Source organism: Alternaria postmessia (assembly GCF_024291825.1).
Source record: "Alternaria postmessia strain BMP 2775 chromosome Unknown scaffold_153, whole genome shotgun sequence".
In the NCBI taxonomy this organism is placed as follows: Eukaryota; Fungi; Ascomycota; class Dothideomycetes; order Pleosporales; family Pleosporaceae; genus Alternaria; species Alternaria postmessia.
In genome coordinates, this window is record NW_026260226.1 from 1 (window position 1) to 18,848 (window position 18,848).

An 18,848-nucleotide genomic window follows, 5' to 3' on the forward strand; every position below is an offset into this window, starting at 1 on the left:
AGTCTCAGTTCGCGATTCTAAAAAATGTCTTGGCAGTCAATCAGGTCAGTTCACTACCTCCAGACTGACAGTTTGAACCGCAAAGATGAACTGACAACTGACTGATTGACTGATAGCAACTCTGAGATCATGAGACTTGGGCGTGTGCAACTCACCAAAGCTGGAATGATCGCATAGTCGTCGTATCCGATCGTGCGCGAAACATACCGGCACCGCAGTCTTAACAGAGTCAACGCGATGGATACAAAACCAAGCACGGTGATTCCAGCCACAACTCCATAATGCCGATTTTGGTTGTTGACAACGGTGGGTGGCGGTATCATGCCGATAACTCACTACAGGTGCAATTGAGTTGATAGTCTGTCGAAAGAGTGAGACTATACGTCCATAACTGACAGGACGGGGTTCCCGATAATCTCCAGACCACAGAGCGCGCGTGGCCTCGGGCCTACACCCCCGTGCAAGGCGCGGTCACCGACGCTTCGGTCATTAGCACGAACGGGGACTAGATTTACCAACAGAACGTTCCGAGATTACAGCAATGTTACACCAAGTTTTCTTTGTTCGGAAGGAGCACAGTGGCCGCCCTTGTCGGTCTAGATTACCCGGTAAGCGCATGGGGTCAGCACGGGCAGGCTGGCATAAACGGATGGGACCACCCGCAGAGCGCGCTAACGAAAGTGATTGGCCAGACTGAAGAATCAGCCCATCTGCGGCGCACATGCAGACCTTCAATAAATTGGAGGGCACAATATCTTGCAAGAATGTTATTTTCGTTAGCGGACTCTACACGTGATCAAGCAGAATTGTCGAATTGACACTATATGCCGTCATCTTTCGTATCAGTCTCCGCTTGCATGGCTCTCGAAATCAGCATCTTCCAGACCTTGGGTGATGTGTTTCATTCGCCATGTTGTCGGTAAGCTAGCAACGGCTGAAATTCACTCGAAGCCAGGAGCACGAGCGATCATGGTCACGTACTCGGAGAGTAAGCCACCCGCGATAGAGCCACCAGCATACCAAAAGCCTGTGGAGAACCACCACCAACAGCTTTGAGAACTACGGAGATCAACATAAGCGACCATAAGACTGAGAAAAGCTGTCGTTCCTCCCACACTAATTATGTAGTAAAGGGCGCCCATCCCAGCATAATACCCCATGTTCCCTAAGGCTGCTGCAATCATGGCGACGATGAGCCAGAACACGAGCTTGATATTGTACTGAAACAACACTGCCATGCTGTAGATACCAGCAGCAACGTCGTCTTCCAGGTCCTGAAAACCATACACGCTGTCGTAAAGCATCGTCCACAGTGTACTCGCTACGAATAGCAAAAGTAGTGGCATGTCGACTTGGCCGGTCTGGAAAGAGTACGGTTCGACGTCAAGTGCAACTGCACCGACCACAATACCCCACGAAAGACAGATTCCAAGGACGGTCTGAGTCCAGTACGTGTGTCGCTTTGCATACGGGTAGTAAAGCCAGGCGAGGAAACCAGGCGCACTGAGAATGGTGTTCTTGGCCACGTCTCCTTTTAGCAGGGGTAAGAACAGGGCGGCGCACACAGCCTGGGACGCACTGAATATCAGCGCTGCACTCGGTGAGACGGCACCACGGGGAATGGGTCGATTGCGCGTGCGCTCAACCTTTGCATCCAGAGGCGCGTCGATCAAGTCATTCCAGATGTGGATAGCGTTGGATACGAAGAAGCTTGCACCAAAGAGTAGAAGGGAGGCGTAAGCCACTTCAAAGGGCTCGGCCCGCTGTCGAATCGCCGCATATAGCAGGCCGAACGAGTGGGGGATGTAGATGAGAAAGAGTCCAACTGGTGGGCTCAGGCGGGCGAGCTGAATGTACGGAAGCCACCGCGCAGGGACATAACCCAACCATCCCGTGCTGTGATTACCGCCGTATTGATAGGCCAGGGATTCTTTGGGGGCCACTTTGGATTTTTCAGAAGACATGCTGACAAGAGAATGACGTGAGATAGTGTGGACAAAGTGAATATACTGCAGAGGGTGTCATGTTTATACTGTGGGCCGAAGCCGACTGCTTGCTTGCTGCATCACTTTTGGAGTACATGCCCGTACCGACAGTGTTGAGGTGCACGATGCAACTGATATGGAAGAATGGAAGAATGCGTAGCCTCGGACATCATGGAGTTGCAGCATGCATTGCCGCGACTGGCTTTGCCGTGCTTGGCGGTGGGCCTTAAGCTGCCGCATTCGTAGCCTCCTCCGGCACAATCACGGAAACCAAATTATCTATCCACATCTAGCCTAGCATTAGATACAAGGATGCCGCAATGGTGGCGCTATGACAGCCTGGAGAACGCAGGGTCACCACCCTTCACTATGACTCTATCCCACATTTCAGATGTCAGACGGGATTGCCGCATAAGCCACGAATGCGACAGCTGTGCTTACGGCAGATGGTGCCACATATATTACAAACCAGACTCCCGGAACAGGCCCAAGGCTTCTAGCACGGCGCGGTCACTACGATTACGGCGCAGTCAATATCATGGTTACACTTCACTGCATTGGATACTTCATTGGCGCCAGCGTGATAGCAGCTACTTCCGCATCATTTCTGCCTCGTGTCGACTCACCTCGTTCCCAGTTGACAACCGACGCATTAGTCGCTATGAATCATTCCATGCCCAGCCCAATTCCTAGCTTGGTCCGCTCTCTCGACCTTCCTGATGGGCAGGCTAACGCCGTTCTAAATGTCTTCAGTGACTACCCTGCCATCGATGAATTCCTGACTGGAAAATCCGAGGATGGCTCGATGCTGACCAGTGCAGCTTGCGCAGTACTGAAGCTGATCCTAGGAGAGACCAAAGTAAACTCAAAGCCTGTCAACGCCACCTTGACGGACGATAATTGGTTAGTCTCTATTATGTCTGGACTTTTGCCTCTGGACTTTTTGAGTACTTACTTTAGGCCACAGGTCACAAACATGCTGGAAGTCGCCAAGCTGTGTTGTTTTGGCCGAGAGCAAGAAAGATGTTTCTGTGGCTATGATGATTATCAAATTTTTCAAGCTCAAGTTCGCTACGCGCAGCGGAGGACACTCACCGAACCCCGGATGGTCGTCGATCGGTGAAGACGGCATTCTGATCGATCTCCAGAAATTGAACGCGATCAGTGTCAGTGACGACAAGAAAGTCGCTAGCATAGGACCTGGCCAAAAGTGGGGAAAGGTTTATGAGGCCTTGGACTCGTGTGAACTAAGTGTGATTGGAGGACGTATTCCTCAAGTCGGAGTAGGCGGACTGATACTCGGAGGTGGCTTCTTCCATTTTTCTGGCAAATATGGTCTCGCAGCAGACAATGTAAAGGACTTTGAGGTCGTCCTGGCGGATGGATCTGTTGTGAATGCCAACGCCGATTCCAACAGTGATCTGTTCTGGGCTCTCAAAGGCGGAGGACCCAACTTCGGTAAGTCTCTGACTGTTCGTGTAGGATTATTTTGCTCACTGAGAATCAGGCATTGTTACCAAATTCGACATGTACACCGTTCCTGTACATAAGATATGGTATACCGTGTCTGTCTACAGCTCCGATAATGCTGTGGCCTGCATCGACGCCTTTGCCAAGTGGCAGGAAACTGCATCGTCCGACTCCAAAGCCACCGTAGCAATGATCATTGGTCTCGATTCCATCACATTAGGGTTCCTCTACGCCGAGCCTGAAGCGCCTCCCAACATTTTTGCTGCTTTTGACGACCTACCCTCCCCTCTCGCCGTTGCGGTTCCGCCTACGACTGGCACTGTAAACATTCTCTCCCAGATATTAGCATCTACCTCTTCCTCGGAACCTATGCGGTGAGCTTCTCGGATACTAAGACGTGCGTCCATCCTGCTGACCGATCCTCAGTCACGATTACCGGGGCGTTAGCTCGGATGTGGACGCTCAACTTTACAAAGACGTCTACGCCATTTGGAAAGAAAAGGCGACCGCCGTACATGCTGAGACAGGCGCAAACATGACATTTGTGCTGCAGCCTATCACCGCAGGTTTAACTGCAGCTAGCAATGCCGCCGGTGGAAATCCCATGGGTATTCCTGAGAAGACGCACCAATGTAGGTCACATCAATACAGCCTCTCTTTTTTATGATCTAACAAGATATCAGGGTGGACTACGCTAGTTGACTGGACTGCTGCCGCCGACGATGCGGCAGTGCGCGCCGTGCCCATCGCAGTCACCGACACCATGAAGCAGCTGAGTAAAGAACGTGGCCTCGACATACCTTTCATCTTCACCAATGATGCGTCGCGCGACCAGAACCCGATTGCATCGTATGGTGCTGCCAATGTGCAGAAGCTCAAGGAGGTCGCGGAGAAGTACGATCCTGAAAGGGTTTTCCAGAACCAGCAGAGCGGAGGGTTTCTACTTAAAAATTTATGAGATTGATGACGGTGGGGTGGGGTGATAGCGATGTTGACATAAGGTAGCGCTGTTTATGATAATGGTCATCCAAGATAACTTCCCCATCCAATGCATTCATTGATACTGCATTAGCGTACAGATGAGCAGCTGAAGACAAGATTCTCAGCAATCTCGTCTCCTTCTAGTCTTGTTCTTCGTTCTTTTTCTGTTCGTATAAAATCGTTGTCTTACTCGTATACAGTAGCCATTTCGACAACACCAAAGTCACTCCCACCTCCCTCGAACTCACCCCTAATTGTAAGGAAGCCTTCTTAAGCTGCCTCTGTCTCGTGGCAAATCACTTCGTTCTTAGTGAAGTACTGACGCACTCATAGCTATGAATTGTCCAATGCTCAGCTTAGTTCGCTCGCTCTCCCGAACTTCCTGACGAGATGATTGACGCCGTCCTCGATATCCTCATTGACTACCAAGGCACTCTTGGAAGTCCTCATCTATCCGTAGAATATGTCCTCAGTTGTAAATGTGTACTTCCCTCAACGCTGCTGCGCTGCATCTGCTCTTCTCCTAAGGTGACCCCATATCAGATGATGCAGATTGTATCTTCTTGGCTGTCCTTGAACCAAGTTACCATATCTTTGTACGAATTTTTCCCAACAGAAACTATCGTTCCCACTCGATAATACTGCTTCGGCGCGTCTGCAGGATGTAGCAACAGAGCTTGTGAACAAGGTTCTCGTTTTTTACCAACGGGCTCATGCCGGAAGAGAAGCATCATAACGAGAAGATCCAGTCCTTGCTCTTTATCTTTATGGAGCCAGTCTGTGGAAACTTCGTGATAATCGCTGATAGAGGGGCCGATCAGTATCGCCTGGTGAATCGAGAGATTTGACCACTCCTCTTGTTGGCTGGATGATGACCATATCGGCATTGCAAGCAGTTTCCCGCGAATACGAAGAAAACCCCCAGAAATTCGCCCATATGGATCCTCAGAATCAGTATCAACGCCAACATCCACTATAGACGCCTCTTTGATTATACGACGACGAGAATAAATATTGGTACCCCTATCACTTGTTACACCTGGACATGCTGCCCAAGACCAGGATGGGGCAACATAATTACGTTGTCGAATATTCTGAAGATGAACTTCAAGTCCACGTGACAATTGAGTACCAATGCTTTGCCACAGCAAGGATTCGAGTAAATCTCCTTTCCAGAGTCCGGCAAGATATTGGTCCTGTAGTGCCTCGCCTACTATGCGAGCAAGTCCGGCAATTGCAGGAAGGCGATCCTTGTCGAGTGTCACTGCGCGTTTGCCGTAATCGTTGATTAACGAGCCCCAACACTCATATAGCTTTCTGGAAGAGATGCAAGATGTCTTGAACCTGGCAACCTGGCTCAGGATTCTCGATGAGGTTTTATTCATGGGGGCTTCATCTCCTTCAGTCCATTGGTATCTGCCACAAGCAAAATGCATCTTCAGGCTTCCAAAAAGAAGGAGTCGAGTCGACATTTCCATTTCCTGATACGTCCAGCATCTCTTACTCCACGTGGACAAATGGTAGTCCCACTCATACTTTGCGCATTGTAGGCTCCCACCCGTTCTTGATCGTAGACGAATCAAGTAAGAACCATTGATAGCTTTGCGTAAATTCGACTGGAAGGGAAACTTAATTGCAGGCGCTCTATTGAGGAAGCCTTCGTGACATGAGTTTGAGTTAAGGCTGCAGAAAGTGACAAACGCATGGCGATAAACTAAATTCATTTGGGAGGACTCGTGCGACCAGTCATCCTTGTCATCTTGTATGATGCAAAGAGCGTCTATCCAGATGTATCGAAGGCCAATTGCCTTTGTGATCGCGATGGCATCCTTGGTAGTCGATGTCATAAGTTCGTGGGGCAGACTTGTGCACCTGTCTTCAAGAGATGCTTTCTCGGTCTTGAATTGTGACTCAGCGTCTTTTTTGTCACCCCAGCAGTAGCTCAGGGCAGCGTACTTGATCTGCTCAGATTGGCGAACTTCGGAGGAAAACACCAGACGAGGGAGAACGGATGCGTCATGGCCAACATCTATGAGCCTTGTAGGCATGAATGGAGATGATATCTCAGGGTGGCATATTGACGTGCATTGATCGAGAAATCGGCGAATTGTGGCAATGTTCCCAGGGTCCAAGTACGAAGTTTCACGCGCGGATTGAGCTCCTAGCCATTGCTTACAATCTTTAGATCAAAAAGTTAGTCTGTACAATCTAAAACTCAGCTGGGTAGCTTGACTCACTACTGTCTGCCTCAATAGGAAAAAGAATTCGGATCTCTCTTTTGTAAGATCTGCCCCGATCAGAAGGGTAGTGAGGCCCCGCATTTTTATCGTTGTTTATTCGTGCACGGCGGCTCCGCTGCCTCATCGTGCTGTGATCCATAGGAGATCTGTTCGGATGATCATAAGTCGTCCTGTAATCCATAGGAGATCTGTTCGGATGATCATAAGTCGGCCTGTAACCCATACAAGATCTGTTCGGATTAAAAGTCGTTTTCACTAGCAGCCCTTCGATACCTCCATCCCTTAGCGAAATATACGCAACCGAATGCAGCGTACCGCTATGTGTGGTATAAAACTTGATTTCTTGCGCGAATGCATCCTCTAGTGAACTGAGTAAAGCTTGACAGAATACACAACCAAGCTGAGAGGAACGATACAATCGTGGCATATCAGGCAGGATGTCCTCCATCTCCCAATCAAGGCGGACCAGTTTATAACCCCACTCGTCTTGATCGTCTGGCATGTTAACTTTGGGACGGACTTCAATCCGGTCATATGAGAAATCAAGTCGTGGAATGCCATCTTCATATACTAGTTCCCGACCCCCAAGTGCAAGATCATCAAAGCTGAGAAGGCTGCAGCGCTCGCAGAGAGTGTTATTTTCCGCCGAGTGGCTCATTGGTTCCATAGTGCAGGACTCGAGAGGGGCGGCGTACAGCCAAAAAGCAGTGGATGTGAGAAAAAGGAGCCACAAGGCCCACTGGTTTCAAAGACGATTTCGCCAGACGGACTGTGTATGAAGTGAATCGGAGTGTAGCCGTTGGCGAAGTGTTGCCCACGGGTCTATGGTGGGGCAACTCGCAGCGAGCCAGCAGTACCGGTGAGATTGTGGCTTGATTAGGCAGCACTCCCAAGGTACTCTGGTAGCTGAAACATGATCAGCCTAGTATTCACCACTCGGCCTCACGGTCCATCCCGTCTCCTCCAAGCAACAACACTTTGTCTTTGACCACCCACATGCTCACCACACTCACCGGTAAACGATGCGTGCATGCTGTCAAATGCCTAGCTATCTATAATGACTTACCCGACTAGTGAAACGGGGCCCTAGTTTCCCTGGGCTGAATGAACCGAAATGAAGGATGTTAGGTACTTCTCCTCCGACATCGACCCCCTCCTGGATGAATCGCCCTCGGTACGGTACCTCAGGTGCTAACATCGCAGATTGCGTTGAGAGAGAGGGTATGAGTAGAAATGGCTTAGATCAATCAAGCGCGCCAATGCAAATGCTCATAGTACACGTATCTATCTGAAAGCGAAAACAGGAAGCACTTATCAGCACCATAACGCACACGAACAAACACGACACATCATGACATATTCGTTATTCCTCTTTCTACTTTCCATCCTAGTCCCCTTTCACTGTGCCAACGACGCATACCATCTATTTGTTCAACTCCTCAGCCCTCTTCTTAAGCTCCTCCTTGCTCTCAGCCTTGGGCATGCTATCAGGAACAACAGGCCCCTTTGAGTTGTGAGCCTGGATATCAGCGTGGTTCGCGTGCGAAGAGGCGGTCGAGTCGGACGACTCTTTTGCGATCTTATCGGTGAGGCCTGTGTGGGACGATGACTTGGTCAGCGTTTGTTTCTAGGGTGAGAAAGGAAGAGGAAGGGCCAGTCAACGTACTGCCAGCGGCGCCTTGCTCAACGGGGTGGTCAGGCATGGTGGTTTAGGTTGATGTGGGGTCTTGTTTGTGGGGGTGTAGGACCGCCGATGTAGAGAAACTCTTGACAGTACTTGTTGGCCCTGTCTTGTAGGTTTTGTTCCTTGACGTCAAGGTTACCAACGTCTTGTTCGAGTGCTTCGATTCCGGTTCTGTCTTCCTGCTCGGTAGTGACAAGGTCCGGGAGACTTTGGTAAAGGGTTTCTAGTCTTTGCTGGTAGGCTTGTAGGACTTGAGGAGAGGGCTGGGCTGGAGACGACATGGTGTGGGTTATGTAGCCGGCTAGAGGTGCGTAGTACGCAGCTGCGTGATCGGTGACGTAGGTGAATGTGGTTGGGAGGGGCGGGGCGAGACAGGTGGGCTGGAGCTGGCTGGAAGGGGCAGCTGGCGTGGGAGAGGTGTTGATGCGGTTAGTGCGGGGGAGGGGCGGGGTCTTGGAACCCTGGTTCTGTTGGACGTAGCAGCGCAGGCGGAACCACACCCAAGACGCCTTGTGGAGACTTGTACCATTGTATTGATGGATAAACAGGTTGCTCTTGATTTCCCACTGATAGTACTGTAAGCGGCCGCGAGGTTATTTAATACGCTGTTTTTCCGCCGGAGGCGTTGGATGTGGCTGTGTCTCCTCGTGATCCTGGGAGCCCGATGTTATCACTCCCGTAAAGACCCCTGTCGCATACGCAGAGAAGAGAAGAGATGAATAGCTATCATTCCGAGTCAACCTTGGGACAAGTATATACGTTGAACTGCTTACTTGACCAACATCCAAATCAGACGAGAAGGGATAGAACTGTGCTCGCAGAAGCGTTGGGAAGCTTGCTGCGCGGTAACTGTTCTCATGCTCAGTAGAAAGGCCACCCAACGTCAAGGCACAAACTTACTATACATCCACATCTTGGTCCAATGAGCCACAGCAACCATCAAACCGATAACGGCGGTGTGCGTAGTCATTGGGCGGACAGTATTTGTCTTCGTCGCTTTACTCGACCCGCGACCCCGAACTAGACTCCAAAGGTAAACCAAGCAAAGCATCGCCTCAAAGCCACTGATGGAAGTAACACCAGCCAGGACGGTATCGTTGTCTATCCAAGCTCGCTCGCCGTACAGGTTGTCAATGGCAGCCCATTGGCCCAAAGGCTTGAAAGGAGCATGCCATTTGTGGCCGGGCAGGCTGTGAGGACGAAGGTTGGTGTAATACATGTCGTAATTTATCGAGATAAAGTTCCAGATAAACCACATGGTTATTTTAAGTCGGGGGTCATGAGCGAATACCATGGTCAAGGACGAGGAACACGTTGTACAAGTCTTGCTTTCAGTCGACGGCGTTGTTCTACATATGCTCATATCGGATATCGGATGGATCGTGGCCATCTCTGCCGTTCTTCCCGAACAGTAGTCATTGCACGCCTAGTTCATGGTGTACTACGAGTGATTGAGAGAGAATAGGCTCATATTCCCCGCACTCTATACAGAATATTGTCGAATCCATCGATGGTCAGCGGTTTTCTGCTCATGGCGTGCCACGCGTACCTATTCCCCGCTGTCAGCTTCACCACCCGCCAGATCACCAACAATAGAAGGACTATTGCGCGCCATGACCACGCTCCATCAACCTTTTTACTCGGATCCTCGATACGCTACAGATACGTCGTAACGGTTACGCTTTATTGCGGGGAATAAGAGCGAAAACGATGCGAAACGAGGATTAGCGGCTAACTCAGCCACCCAACCGCGTAGACAAGGGTGCTTGGCCTTCTCCCGCCCCTTCCAAGCTTCACGGACGTTTCGCCTTGGTTACCCGTCGTCATTCAAGGAGCCGAGTCGACCAATGCACAAACACATGTACAGGCCATCTGCTGTTCACCTCGTCCCCTTCCTGATGCAGTGGGATTTCACAACGACATGAAGCACGTTGTGAACCGACGATCGTTATATCCCCATCTATAGCCGTTCTATCCCATACCCGGCCTTTGCACTCGCGACTCCCCTTAAACCCGCTGGCCGGAAGGAATCGAATCGAAGACATTACCACGCGATGCCGTCGCTGTTCGCGCATTCGCTGTTTGCGCGCCAGAATCCCCTGGACGAGGCGAGGATCACACTCAGCTCATGGGACAATTGTATGGCCAAGGCCTATTGCAAGTGCGTTGCATCAGCCCTCTGAAATCCGACAAGCGGACTAATCCCGTGCTCACATTCAAACAGATGGCCTGTCATTGTCGCAATCATCGTCGGAAGCCTCATCCTCATATCTGTAATTACCTGCATAGCGCGATGCATATGCTGCGGCGCCGAGTTGGCGTGCTGCTGCTTTCGATGCTGCACCTGCTGCTGCAGTGGCAGTGGCGGAAGAGGACACAAGCGCGTCAAGAGCGACCCAGCAGCCCAGTACCCCACGCCCTATGGTGCGCCTCCTCAGCCGAATCCCTATGCCCAGAACCCGTATGCTCAAGCACACGCCGCTGCGCCGCCCGCTCCGCCCATCGACACCCGCCCAATCAACCAGCAATACCGCTCCAATGCCATGCCGACATTCACTCCGCACGCCGCCGCCCAGCCCGAAAGACCCCAATTTGCCACGTTTGATTCCACGCGCGCCGTTGTCAATGAAGACGCCCTACCTGCTATGCCGACGTGGAAGGACGGACGCGACGTGCACGTCCAAGTAGAGGAACAGCCTGTGCCGCAGAAACAAGGCGACATGGAGCTGGATAGGCTGGACCGTAACGGCAGCGTGACGAGCGGATCCATGGGAGGGGGAATGGTGGCAGCAGCAGCAGTACCAGCGAAACGACCATCTCCCGGCCCGGGCAGGTCCCCAGTATCGCCAATGGACAACTACGGTTACCCTCAAGGTGGCTACCAGAACGAGTCCTTTGTCAGCGAAGGAGCGCCGTTGAACAACCAGGGAGGATATGGTCGACCGTATGCACAACAGGACGAATACAGAAGAGCGTCGCCAGCCTACGCTGCTGGTGATGGTTACGGCCAACCACAGCAGCAACCATACGGTCGTCGCTCGCCAGGCGCAGCACAAGCCTACGACTCGCGAGAACAATTAAGTCAATACAACCAGCAAGGCCCAGGCGCATACGGCCAACAGGTCCCGCAAACCTACGACCAGAGAGACTACTACGACGAACATGTCGACCAGCGCTACCAATCCCCCTCACCACCCGGCCCTGCAAACCCTTACAACAACAACAACAACAACAACAACAATTACAACTCCGACCCTTACACTTCCAACCCATCCCCCTCGTACCACTCACATGAAAACGATGCCTACGCGCCTCCCCAAGCACCAGCAGCCCTTCAGCCAGGCTACCCAGCAAGCCAATCGACAGATCACGCTAGTTTCACGAATGCGGCGCCCGCGTACCCTGGGCAGAGGAGTTATACGCCCGTGGGCGGGAGTGTTGCTGGCGCTGGAGGACAGCAACAGCAACAGCAACCGTATCGTGCGTTTTCGCCGTTGGCGCAGGGGGATCAAGTGCAGAGGAAACCTGTCCAAGGGAGTTTTAGGGAGATATAGAATTTGATAATTTTTTCGTTCATTAAGGACTTGGTGTATTTGATGAATTGAGATACCCTTTACACATTGACAGATGATATTGGTCAAACAAACTGCCCAAGAAAAGGATGATTAGGCCAAGCCGCTCCATAATACCCAGCCATCATACCCAAACCATCCAGATCAAAAGAAGCACTCAGGTCATTGAAGCCCATAATACCATCACCACCACCACCTTCCATAGCATTCACACCGTCACCATCACCATTACCTCGTTCATCACTACCACCACCACCACCACCACCCGCCGCTCTTCTATCCGCCGCCGAAGCAGCAGCAGGCAACCCCAAGCAAAGCACCTTGTCAAACAACTGCGTGATCCACGGACTCGCATCCCAAGTATCCCTCGCAGCATGCAGCGCCATTTTGCAATTCATCAGTCCAGACACGCCCGCGCGCGCCACAAGCGCATTCTGGCCAGTAGTACCATTCGTCTGCATCATGTAAAACACGACGGAAGCGACGAAGAGACCATGGAAAAGCTCATGCGGCGGGAGCTGGCCGTCATCCGTCATGACCACATTGCAAGACACGGAGGCGATTTGCTGAGCTGCGTCGCTGAGCATGTCTTCTTCTTGAACTACTGCTGCTGCTGTTGTTGCTTGCTGCGAGAATGGAGAAGCTTCAGCAACGGAGATTCCGTGCTCGGGTACAGCAGAGGAGCCAATGGAACTATGCACGTAAGCCAAGATGACGTTGTGATTGTACAAGATACGCAGCGTGGACGCGAAGACATTGGAATGGGTACTAATGTGATCCTCCCAGGAGAATTCTCGAGGGAGCTCCCTACGCCACGCAGTCATCATTTCCTGCAGGGAGGCAACCGCAGGAGTACCTGCATCCTGTTTGCGCTTCGGATTGAATCTCACGGCGATGATGTGGCGGAGTAGAAGAGCCAGCTTGGTTGCGTGCATCTGGTAAGCACCCGATTGCTGCGCAAGAGGACTACGCATGCACTCGTCAAGAAGTGACAAGTCGGCATCATCATCATCATCGTAGACAAAGTCGTCCTGCGTCAGCGCATCCACATCGCACTGCTCCAGATGGATGCGAATCGGACGGCCGACTATGGACGCGCACATGGCATCCCGTATGACCAAGATCCACCAAAGCCGCTTAATCAGACTGCGGTCCTGGCTCGCGATATTCGCCCCAGCCATGCTCCTGTGGAACCCAATCGTCTCGGCAATCGTAACGCCCGTGCAGATCCAGGTATAAAAGTTCCAGTAGTGGCTTGGACCCCCGCCCCAGAAACTCATCATGATGCACACTTGGACGGCGATAATCTTGTTGCCCTCGTAGCTCATGTCGAAGAGGGCCTTGGCTTTGTCGTAGAAGGCGCTTCGTGCTTGGGTGCGGGTGCTGAAGCCGGCGCGGTGGATCATGGCTAGGGGGCAATATGTCGCTGACATGAAGCAGAGGGCGTGGAGGAGGATCCAAGGTATGCGCCGGGTTTTGTGCTGTAGGACGAGTTCAGAAGGGTTGACAATGGGGTAGAGCGGGAAGACGCGCTCGAAAAAGACGCTGATGAGTGCGTCTACGGTCTCATCTGGAGGCGCAGTGAATGCCTGTTTTGCTTCGAGGAAAGCGAGTTCTTCTGGGCGCATGCCAGGTGGATGGGTGAGCTTGGGGCTCTCAGCAGCAGCAACGGCATCTTGGTCGCCGCAGGGAGGGCCCGGGTGGTGCAGTTGGTGGCGATGAGCGCCGCCTTCTCTGAGGTTTTCCAGGACGATGCCTAGGGGGGATGCTTCTCCGATGTAGGTTATGGAATGCTTGTTTAGAGCATCCCCGTTGTTGTGGTAGCGTTCGAGAAGATGGTCAAATGTGGCTGCCCAGCTTATCTCACGGTAAGAAGACGCACAGCCTGTACTTGGAGTGCTCGAGACGCCCTCGTGCTCGGGCGGCGAGCGCTCAGCAGACGCAGCAGTACTCGCGGTACCAGCACCAGTACCAGCATCATGTACAACGGTAGGAGAAGTACTGGTGGCGGCAGTGGAAGCACTCACAGCGAGGCCAGTACTTCCGGAAACGTCTGTGCATCCTCCAGCGGTCGGTCCTTGGGGCTTACGCCGCGGCTTGCGGGTATAGATGCCTCTTCTCGATTGCATCAGCGTGCATCCAGGCAATTGTCTTTGGTCGCAACGCGTACAAGGCGTCCCGCGTTCACTGGCGTCACATTTGACGCGCTTCTCGTGACATACTCGACAGGCTTTTGCGGCCCGGCACCTGGTAGGAGCGGTAGATCGCGCATGCGGTTGCGGTTGCGATTCCGGCTGCATGCTCATTATCCAACGGAGACTAGACGCTCTTTTCCAGTCCGGGATTCAGAGATTCCTTTCGCTGGACTCATGATGGTCGTGGTGGAGGTTTGCTTAGCGCCGGTTACTTCGGGTTCTACATACCGGCCTAATCACTAACCGGTGCTGACCTCCGGCACTGTTGTCGACATCCGGCTATCCTCAGCATGAGCAAATTCCGGTTGTGGCAGCAAAAAGGCCTCGAGTTGAAGATGCTCTGATGTACGATGTGCATGTCCATGTTACAAATCAATCCCGAGAAGCTAGCAACTGACAAATCCGCCTAATCGGCAAACGTCATGGTTTACCGAGATGCTATCAGAAGTCGATTCCATATCACCTAGCCATCGCTGCACGCAGAACAAGTAACATACATATACGGCTAATAGTCGCAGCAAGTTTACACATCATCGACATCTTGTCTGCTTTTCCAACGAAACCATGTCTCACGCCCTGATCTTTGGAGCCTCTGGGATATCTGGCTGGGCGCTGCTCAACCAAATCACAACGTATCCTACCCCGACTACCTTTTCTCGGATCACTGGTCTTTCAAACAGACCCCTCACTCTAGATCAGGCACAGCTTCCAGCCGACTCGCGACTGAATCTTGTGAGCGGGATCGATCTGACTAAATCGGTCTCTGAGGTTGTGAGGTTGTTAAGGGAAAGGGTCGAAGATGTAGAAAGCATCTCGCATGTTTTCTTCACCGGTATAATCTCCCCATGGAGGCAGACAACGTCACAAGCTAATTCTACTCGGTAGCATATATCCAGACTGGGGACTTTGAAAGCCTCAAGAAAGTCAACACAGACCTCCTGAGAGTTGCCATTGAAGCGGTAGAACAAGTTTCAACCAAACTCGAATCATTCGTTTTACAGACCGGAGGCAAAGGGTAAAAGACCCCAAGCTTCCATACTCCTTCCCCCTCATCTTCCGAAACCATCACACTAACGCAATCTCCCAAAAAAGCTACGGTCTAGAATTCCCCGACAAAGTCAACATTCAAGTCCCCCTCCACGAATCCACACCTCGCATCCCCAAACCCTACGCCAGCAAAATCTTCTACTACACCCAATACGACCTCCTGACAGAAAAGTCGCGCGGAAAACCCTGGACGTTTACCGAAATCCGTCCCGATGGCATCATAGGCTTTACGCCCACGTCCAACGCAATGAACCTATCCCAAGGCATCGGTCTGTACCTCTCCATCTACAGAGCCGTACACGGCAAACACGCCGTCGTAACTTTTCCAGGCAACGTGCGCGGATACCATTCTACGCACTCTGATACGTTCCAAGACGTGCTTGCCAAGATGGAAATCTACGCTGCGACACATGCAAAAGAGTGCGGCAACGGCCAGGTATTTAACGTTGCTAATGGCGCAGCATCTGTTACCTGGGCGCAGATATGGCCAAAGCTAGCTGAGCACTTTGGTCTCGAGGGCCAAGTTCCTCCTGCTGCGCCTGATGATACCACTGCTGCGACTGTTCCGATGGAGAAATTTGTCAGGGATCATATCGAGGCGTGGAAGCTGCTTGCGAAGAAGCATGGGCTCAAGGAAGCTGTTGTCGATGAGCAGAATTGGGCGTTTGTGCACTTTATGCTTGTGCAGTTTGATTTTGATAGGCAGTATGATTTGAGTAGGAGTCGCGAGGTGGGATTCATGGAGGAGATTGATACGGCGGAAGGGTATTTCATTTCCTGGGAGAGAATGAGGAAGGCGAAGATTTTACCGCCCGTGGAGGCGTAGATAGACGTGTTACTAGGTTATTGAGATTGCTGTGAACCTTGATTTGTCTACGCGTGTCAATTCTCCGAGGCCATTTTCCTTCATCTTTGTCCTGTCAATCGCTGGCATTGTAATATATAAGATACAAGGCCATCTTCGCTACTTGGACCCAGTGTTCAGAATGGTGACTACATCTCCGCCTGTTTGTTTGTTTACCCTCTTCATACTACCTCGCGACCGTCCACTTACTAGTTTATGCCACTTCTACTCGCGTGAGTCTACGTGAGGTACAGCACAACATGCTTCATCGCCACATCTCTCAATACCTGTTGACAAGATAGCAACCAATGTCCTAGAGATGATGTCCATCTGTTCTGCGAAACGCGACAACAGGAGGTATCGTCGCACAGAAATCATTGTAGAATGTTAGGGAATGTGGCGCAGACGTATAGAGTTTCTGTAGTGTACCAAGCTCCCGTGGACGGCGTGATACAAGCGCATGCGCTACCATCCCATGGCGCAGACGCTATCGTTTCCATCATGTGCATCGTCAAGTCCTGCAATGCAACTCTAAAAGCATCCGCGGAGAGGAAACGGGGGCTTCCGCGTTGAAGAGTAGTATCGTAGTCAGGCAACATTGGTTAGTGCGCGAACGAAGATTTGCGCGCGACTGTCGTGAAACCGTGAAGGATACAAAGTCCTACGGCCGACATCAACAACAGTATTCACAAAGGTAAAGGTAAACAAGTCGGGTATTATAGTGCATCCATTGAAAGCTGGGGGTATCTATGCGACAGGTCGTGATCGATCAAGAATGATTTCCTCCACGTCCCTAGCACATCCATCTCTCGCAGACGTTACGCGAAAAGACAAAAAGGAAAAAAAGGTTTCGCTGGGTGGGATAGTCGCTCAAACTCCATGCAGTCCCGTCATTACCACATCCACATCCTTCTCGTACTCGGGGGTATAGGGTATAAAACATCCACACAGCTCTTTCAATAAACAATCTTCGCTCGGTCCGTCACTCTCGCTGAGAAGCCGCCCGGTGTCGATAATGCAATCGCGATATCGTCGTACGACCTTTGCAGTGACGTCCTCGTCCAATCGTCCGTTGTAATAGCAGTCCGTGTTCCATTCAGTAGTACCCGAATCTCCTCATGCGCCATCCTGACAAACACGCGCGTTCATCAGTACAACGACAGGTGAGAAACGGGTCCACACTAGACTCTACTAGTGTGCGTGGTCCTTCTCCTGCCGCCGCCGCCACGACCGCAGGTCAGGCAGCTGATGATGATGCCGAAGAGGGAGACGATGGCGTTGATGATCGCCTTAAGACCAGCAGCGATGGCGTTGACAATGGCCATGATGCAGTTTCCGATGGTGCGGAACTGTTAGGATCGTGTTAGCAACTCGTTCACATGGCAAGCAGGCAAAAGCGAAAGGGATATATACGTACAACCGACTTGATGCAAGATACTACGGCACCCATTGTTGCGGTGTTGTTCTTGTGTGTGTTTTGGTGATGTTATTGGTACGGGTGGGTGGGAGAGGGTTCTTCGAGGTCGAAGATAGAATTGATTGTTTGTAGGTTCGTTGTTAGATGGTTGGTGTGTATGTGAGTAGAGAAGGTTGACAAACAACAAAGACCCTCTCACTTATAAGCAGTCGCGGCTACTAACTGTGGGCAAACAGCGACTGCCCTTGCACAAAAGCTACGTCACACCGTGTCCGTGCCTTCCCTCACCTCATCTTCGACACAGGCGCCCTGTGCAGACGAAATTTCCGTTCAAACTCATCCTGCAGGTGACTCTGGTATGGGATCCGCAAACAGCCAAGCGTCGACAACGTCAGTGTGCAAAAAGTCAGGTTTGCTCACAAAGTGCACCCAAAACGGCAAAGATGGACATTCGGCGCGCTCAAAGCAGTCGCGCAAAACAAGGTCATCCCTGGTCGGTACGGTCTCGTGTGGGGCGGGCGCCACAACCTTAAGGAAGCAGCGACGTCACCGTTGGTCCCTGATGCAGTAGCGATCGAAGAATGCCGTGGCTGGGCCATGCAAAACACGCAGCCGCCTCCTACCATCGCGATGCCGCCGCGCTCAAAGAAGGTAGACCGACCTCGATAAGCCGCCTAGATGAATGATTCAGATTGATGCGGCAGGGCTAACTCAACGTTGTGCGTCGCAACAATGTTATCGTGCCAACCACGCGTTACTGCGCCCCCCTTCCCCTCACCTGTAGCCATCATGTACGCATACGCACCCATATTTGATCGTCCAAAATCCCCTACATGCTCTTATCCGGCCTACGGAGCCGTTGCGAGTTGCAAGAACCCGTGGTCAGCAGCAACCGTGACGTAGTTCTGTGGCGCCCTGTGTCCGATTTTACTCCAGTCTCCACCTCCACCCGCTGAAGAGGTGACGCCACAGCTCCAGATTTCGCCAACATGGGTCGTGACATGAAGCAATCTCTGTAAACAGGGCAACGGCACACGATTTTTTTTCAACGCAATGTCTCACCACCTGCAACTCTTGACAAGGGTGGGCCACGGAGCGCAACCTTGTCATAGCCCCCTCCCAAATGACCTGGCACTGGGCAGTCTGGACCATGATTCTCTATCAAGATTCTTGGCTCCCGCACAACATCTTGCACGGCATTCTGGAAATAGCACGGCTAACCTGGCATCGGGAACAATACAAAATGCCATCTTGCCTTCTCAAGTCCGATGCCCAGGCGCGTAATCTTGCGTTCAATCTGTGTAGTGGCTGTTCGTCCCTGTCGTGGAGATTAAACAGCGGCAGGCGGGTATCCAGTCCCCCCAACCAGAGCTTCTGCGACAAGATTTGCTAGGCTGGGATGCGAAGAGCGGG

General features: G+C 51.8%; 8 protein-coding genes across 8 annotated transcripts; 3 read left to right on the forward strand and 5 right to left on the reverse strand.

The window, feature by feature from the left end:
- Positions 1–941: 941 nt before the first annotated feature.
- J4E82_010926 (uncharacterized protein) lies at positions 942–1,964 on the reverse strand (the record flags this gene model as incomplete). Its single annotated transcript, XM_051737136.1, has 1 exon — positions 942–1,964. One exon carries the CDS (start codon positions 1,962–1,964, stop codon positions 942–944), a length of 1,023 nt encoding a protein of 340 aa, XP_051583094.1.
- A 694-nt stretch (positions 1,965–2,658) lies between these two features.
- Positions 2,659–4,413, forward strand: J4E82_010927 (uncharacterized protein; the record flags this gene model as incomplete). Its single annotated transcript, XM_051737137.1, has 5 exons — positions 2,659–2,888; positions 2,953–3,443; positions 3,493–3,829; positions 3,882–4,087; positions 4,139–4,413. The coding sequence occupies 5 exons, from the start codon at positions 2,659–2,661 to the stop codon at positions 4,411–4,413; spliced, it is 1,539 nt and encodes a 512-aa protein (XP_051583095.1).
- Positions 4,414–8,099: 3,686 nt separating this feature from the next.
- Positions 8,100–8,641, reverse strand: J4E82_010928 (uncharacterized protein; the record flags this gene model as incomplete). Its single annotated transcript, XM_051737138.1, has 2 exons — positions 8,100–8,269; positions 8,425–8,641. The coding sequence occupies 2 exons, from the start codon at positions 8,639–8,641 to the stop codon at positions 8,100–8,102; spliced, it is 387 nt and encodes a 128-aa protein (XP_051583096.1).
- Positions 8,642–8,953: 312 nt separating this feature from the next.
- Positions 8,954–9,618, reverse strand: J4E82_010929 (uncharacterized protein; the record flags this gene model as incomplete). Its single annotated transcript, XM_051737139.1, has 3 exons — positions 8,954–9,083; positions 9,134–9,209; positions 9,261–9,618. 3 exons carry the CDS (start codon positions 9,616–9,618, stop codon positions 8,954–8,956), a joined length of 564 nt encoding a protein of 187 aa, XP_051583097.1.
- Positions 9,619–10,414: 796 nt separating this feature from the next.
- Positions 10,415–11,914, forward strand: J4E82_010930 (uncharacterized protein; the record flags this gene model as incomplete). Its single annotated transcript, XM_051737140.1, has 2 exons — positions 10,415–10,521; positions 10,585–11,914. 2 exons carry the CDS (start codon positions 10,415–10,417, stop codon positions 11,912–11,914), a joined length of 1,437 nt encoding a protein of 478 aa, XP_051583098.1.
- An 83-nt stretch (positions 11,915–11,997) lies between these two features.
- On the reverse strand, positions 11,998–14,061 carry J4E82_010931 (uncharacterized protein; the record flags this gene model as incomplete). Its single annotated transcript, XM_051737141.1, has 1 exon — positions 11,998–14,061. One exon carries the CDS (start codon positions 14,059–14,061, stop codon positions 11,998–12,000), a length of 2,064 nt encoding a protein of 687 aa, XP_051583099.1.
- Positions 14,062–14,691: 630 nt separating this feature from the next.
- J4E82_010932 (uncharacterized protein) lies at positions 14,692–16,000 on the forward strand (the record flags this gene model as incomplete). Its single annotated transcript, XM_051737142.1, has 3 exons — positions 14,692–14,959; positions 15,013–15,142; positions 15,220–16,000. The coding sequence occupies 3 exons, from the start codon at positions 14,692–14,694 to the stop codon at positions 15,998–16,000; spliced, it is 1,179 nt and encodes a 392-aa protein (XP_051583100.1).
- A 1,199-nt stretch (positions 16,001–17,199) lies between these two features.
- On the reverse strand, positions 17,200–17,468 carry J4E82_010933 (uncharacterized protein; the record flags this gene model as incomplete). The annotated part of the gene is made up of 2 exons (XM_051737143.1): positions 17,200–17,367; positions 17,436–17,468. The coding sequence occupies 2 exons, from the start codon at positions 17,466–17,468 to the stop codon at positions 17,200–17,202; spliced, it is 201 nt and encodes a 66-aa protein (XP_051583101.1).
- Positions 17,469–18,848: the final 1,380 nt, after the last annotated feature.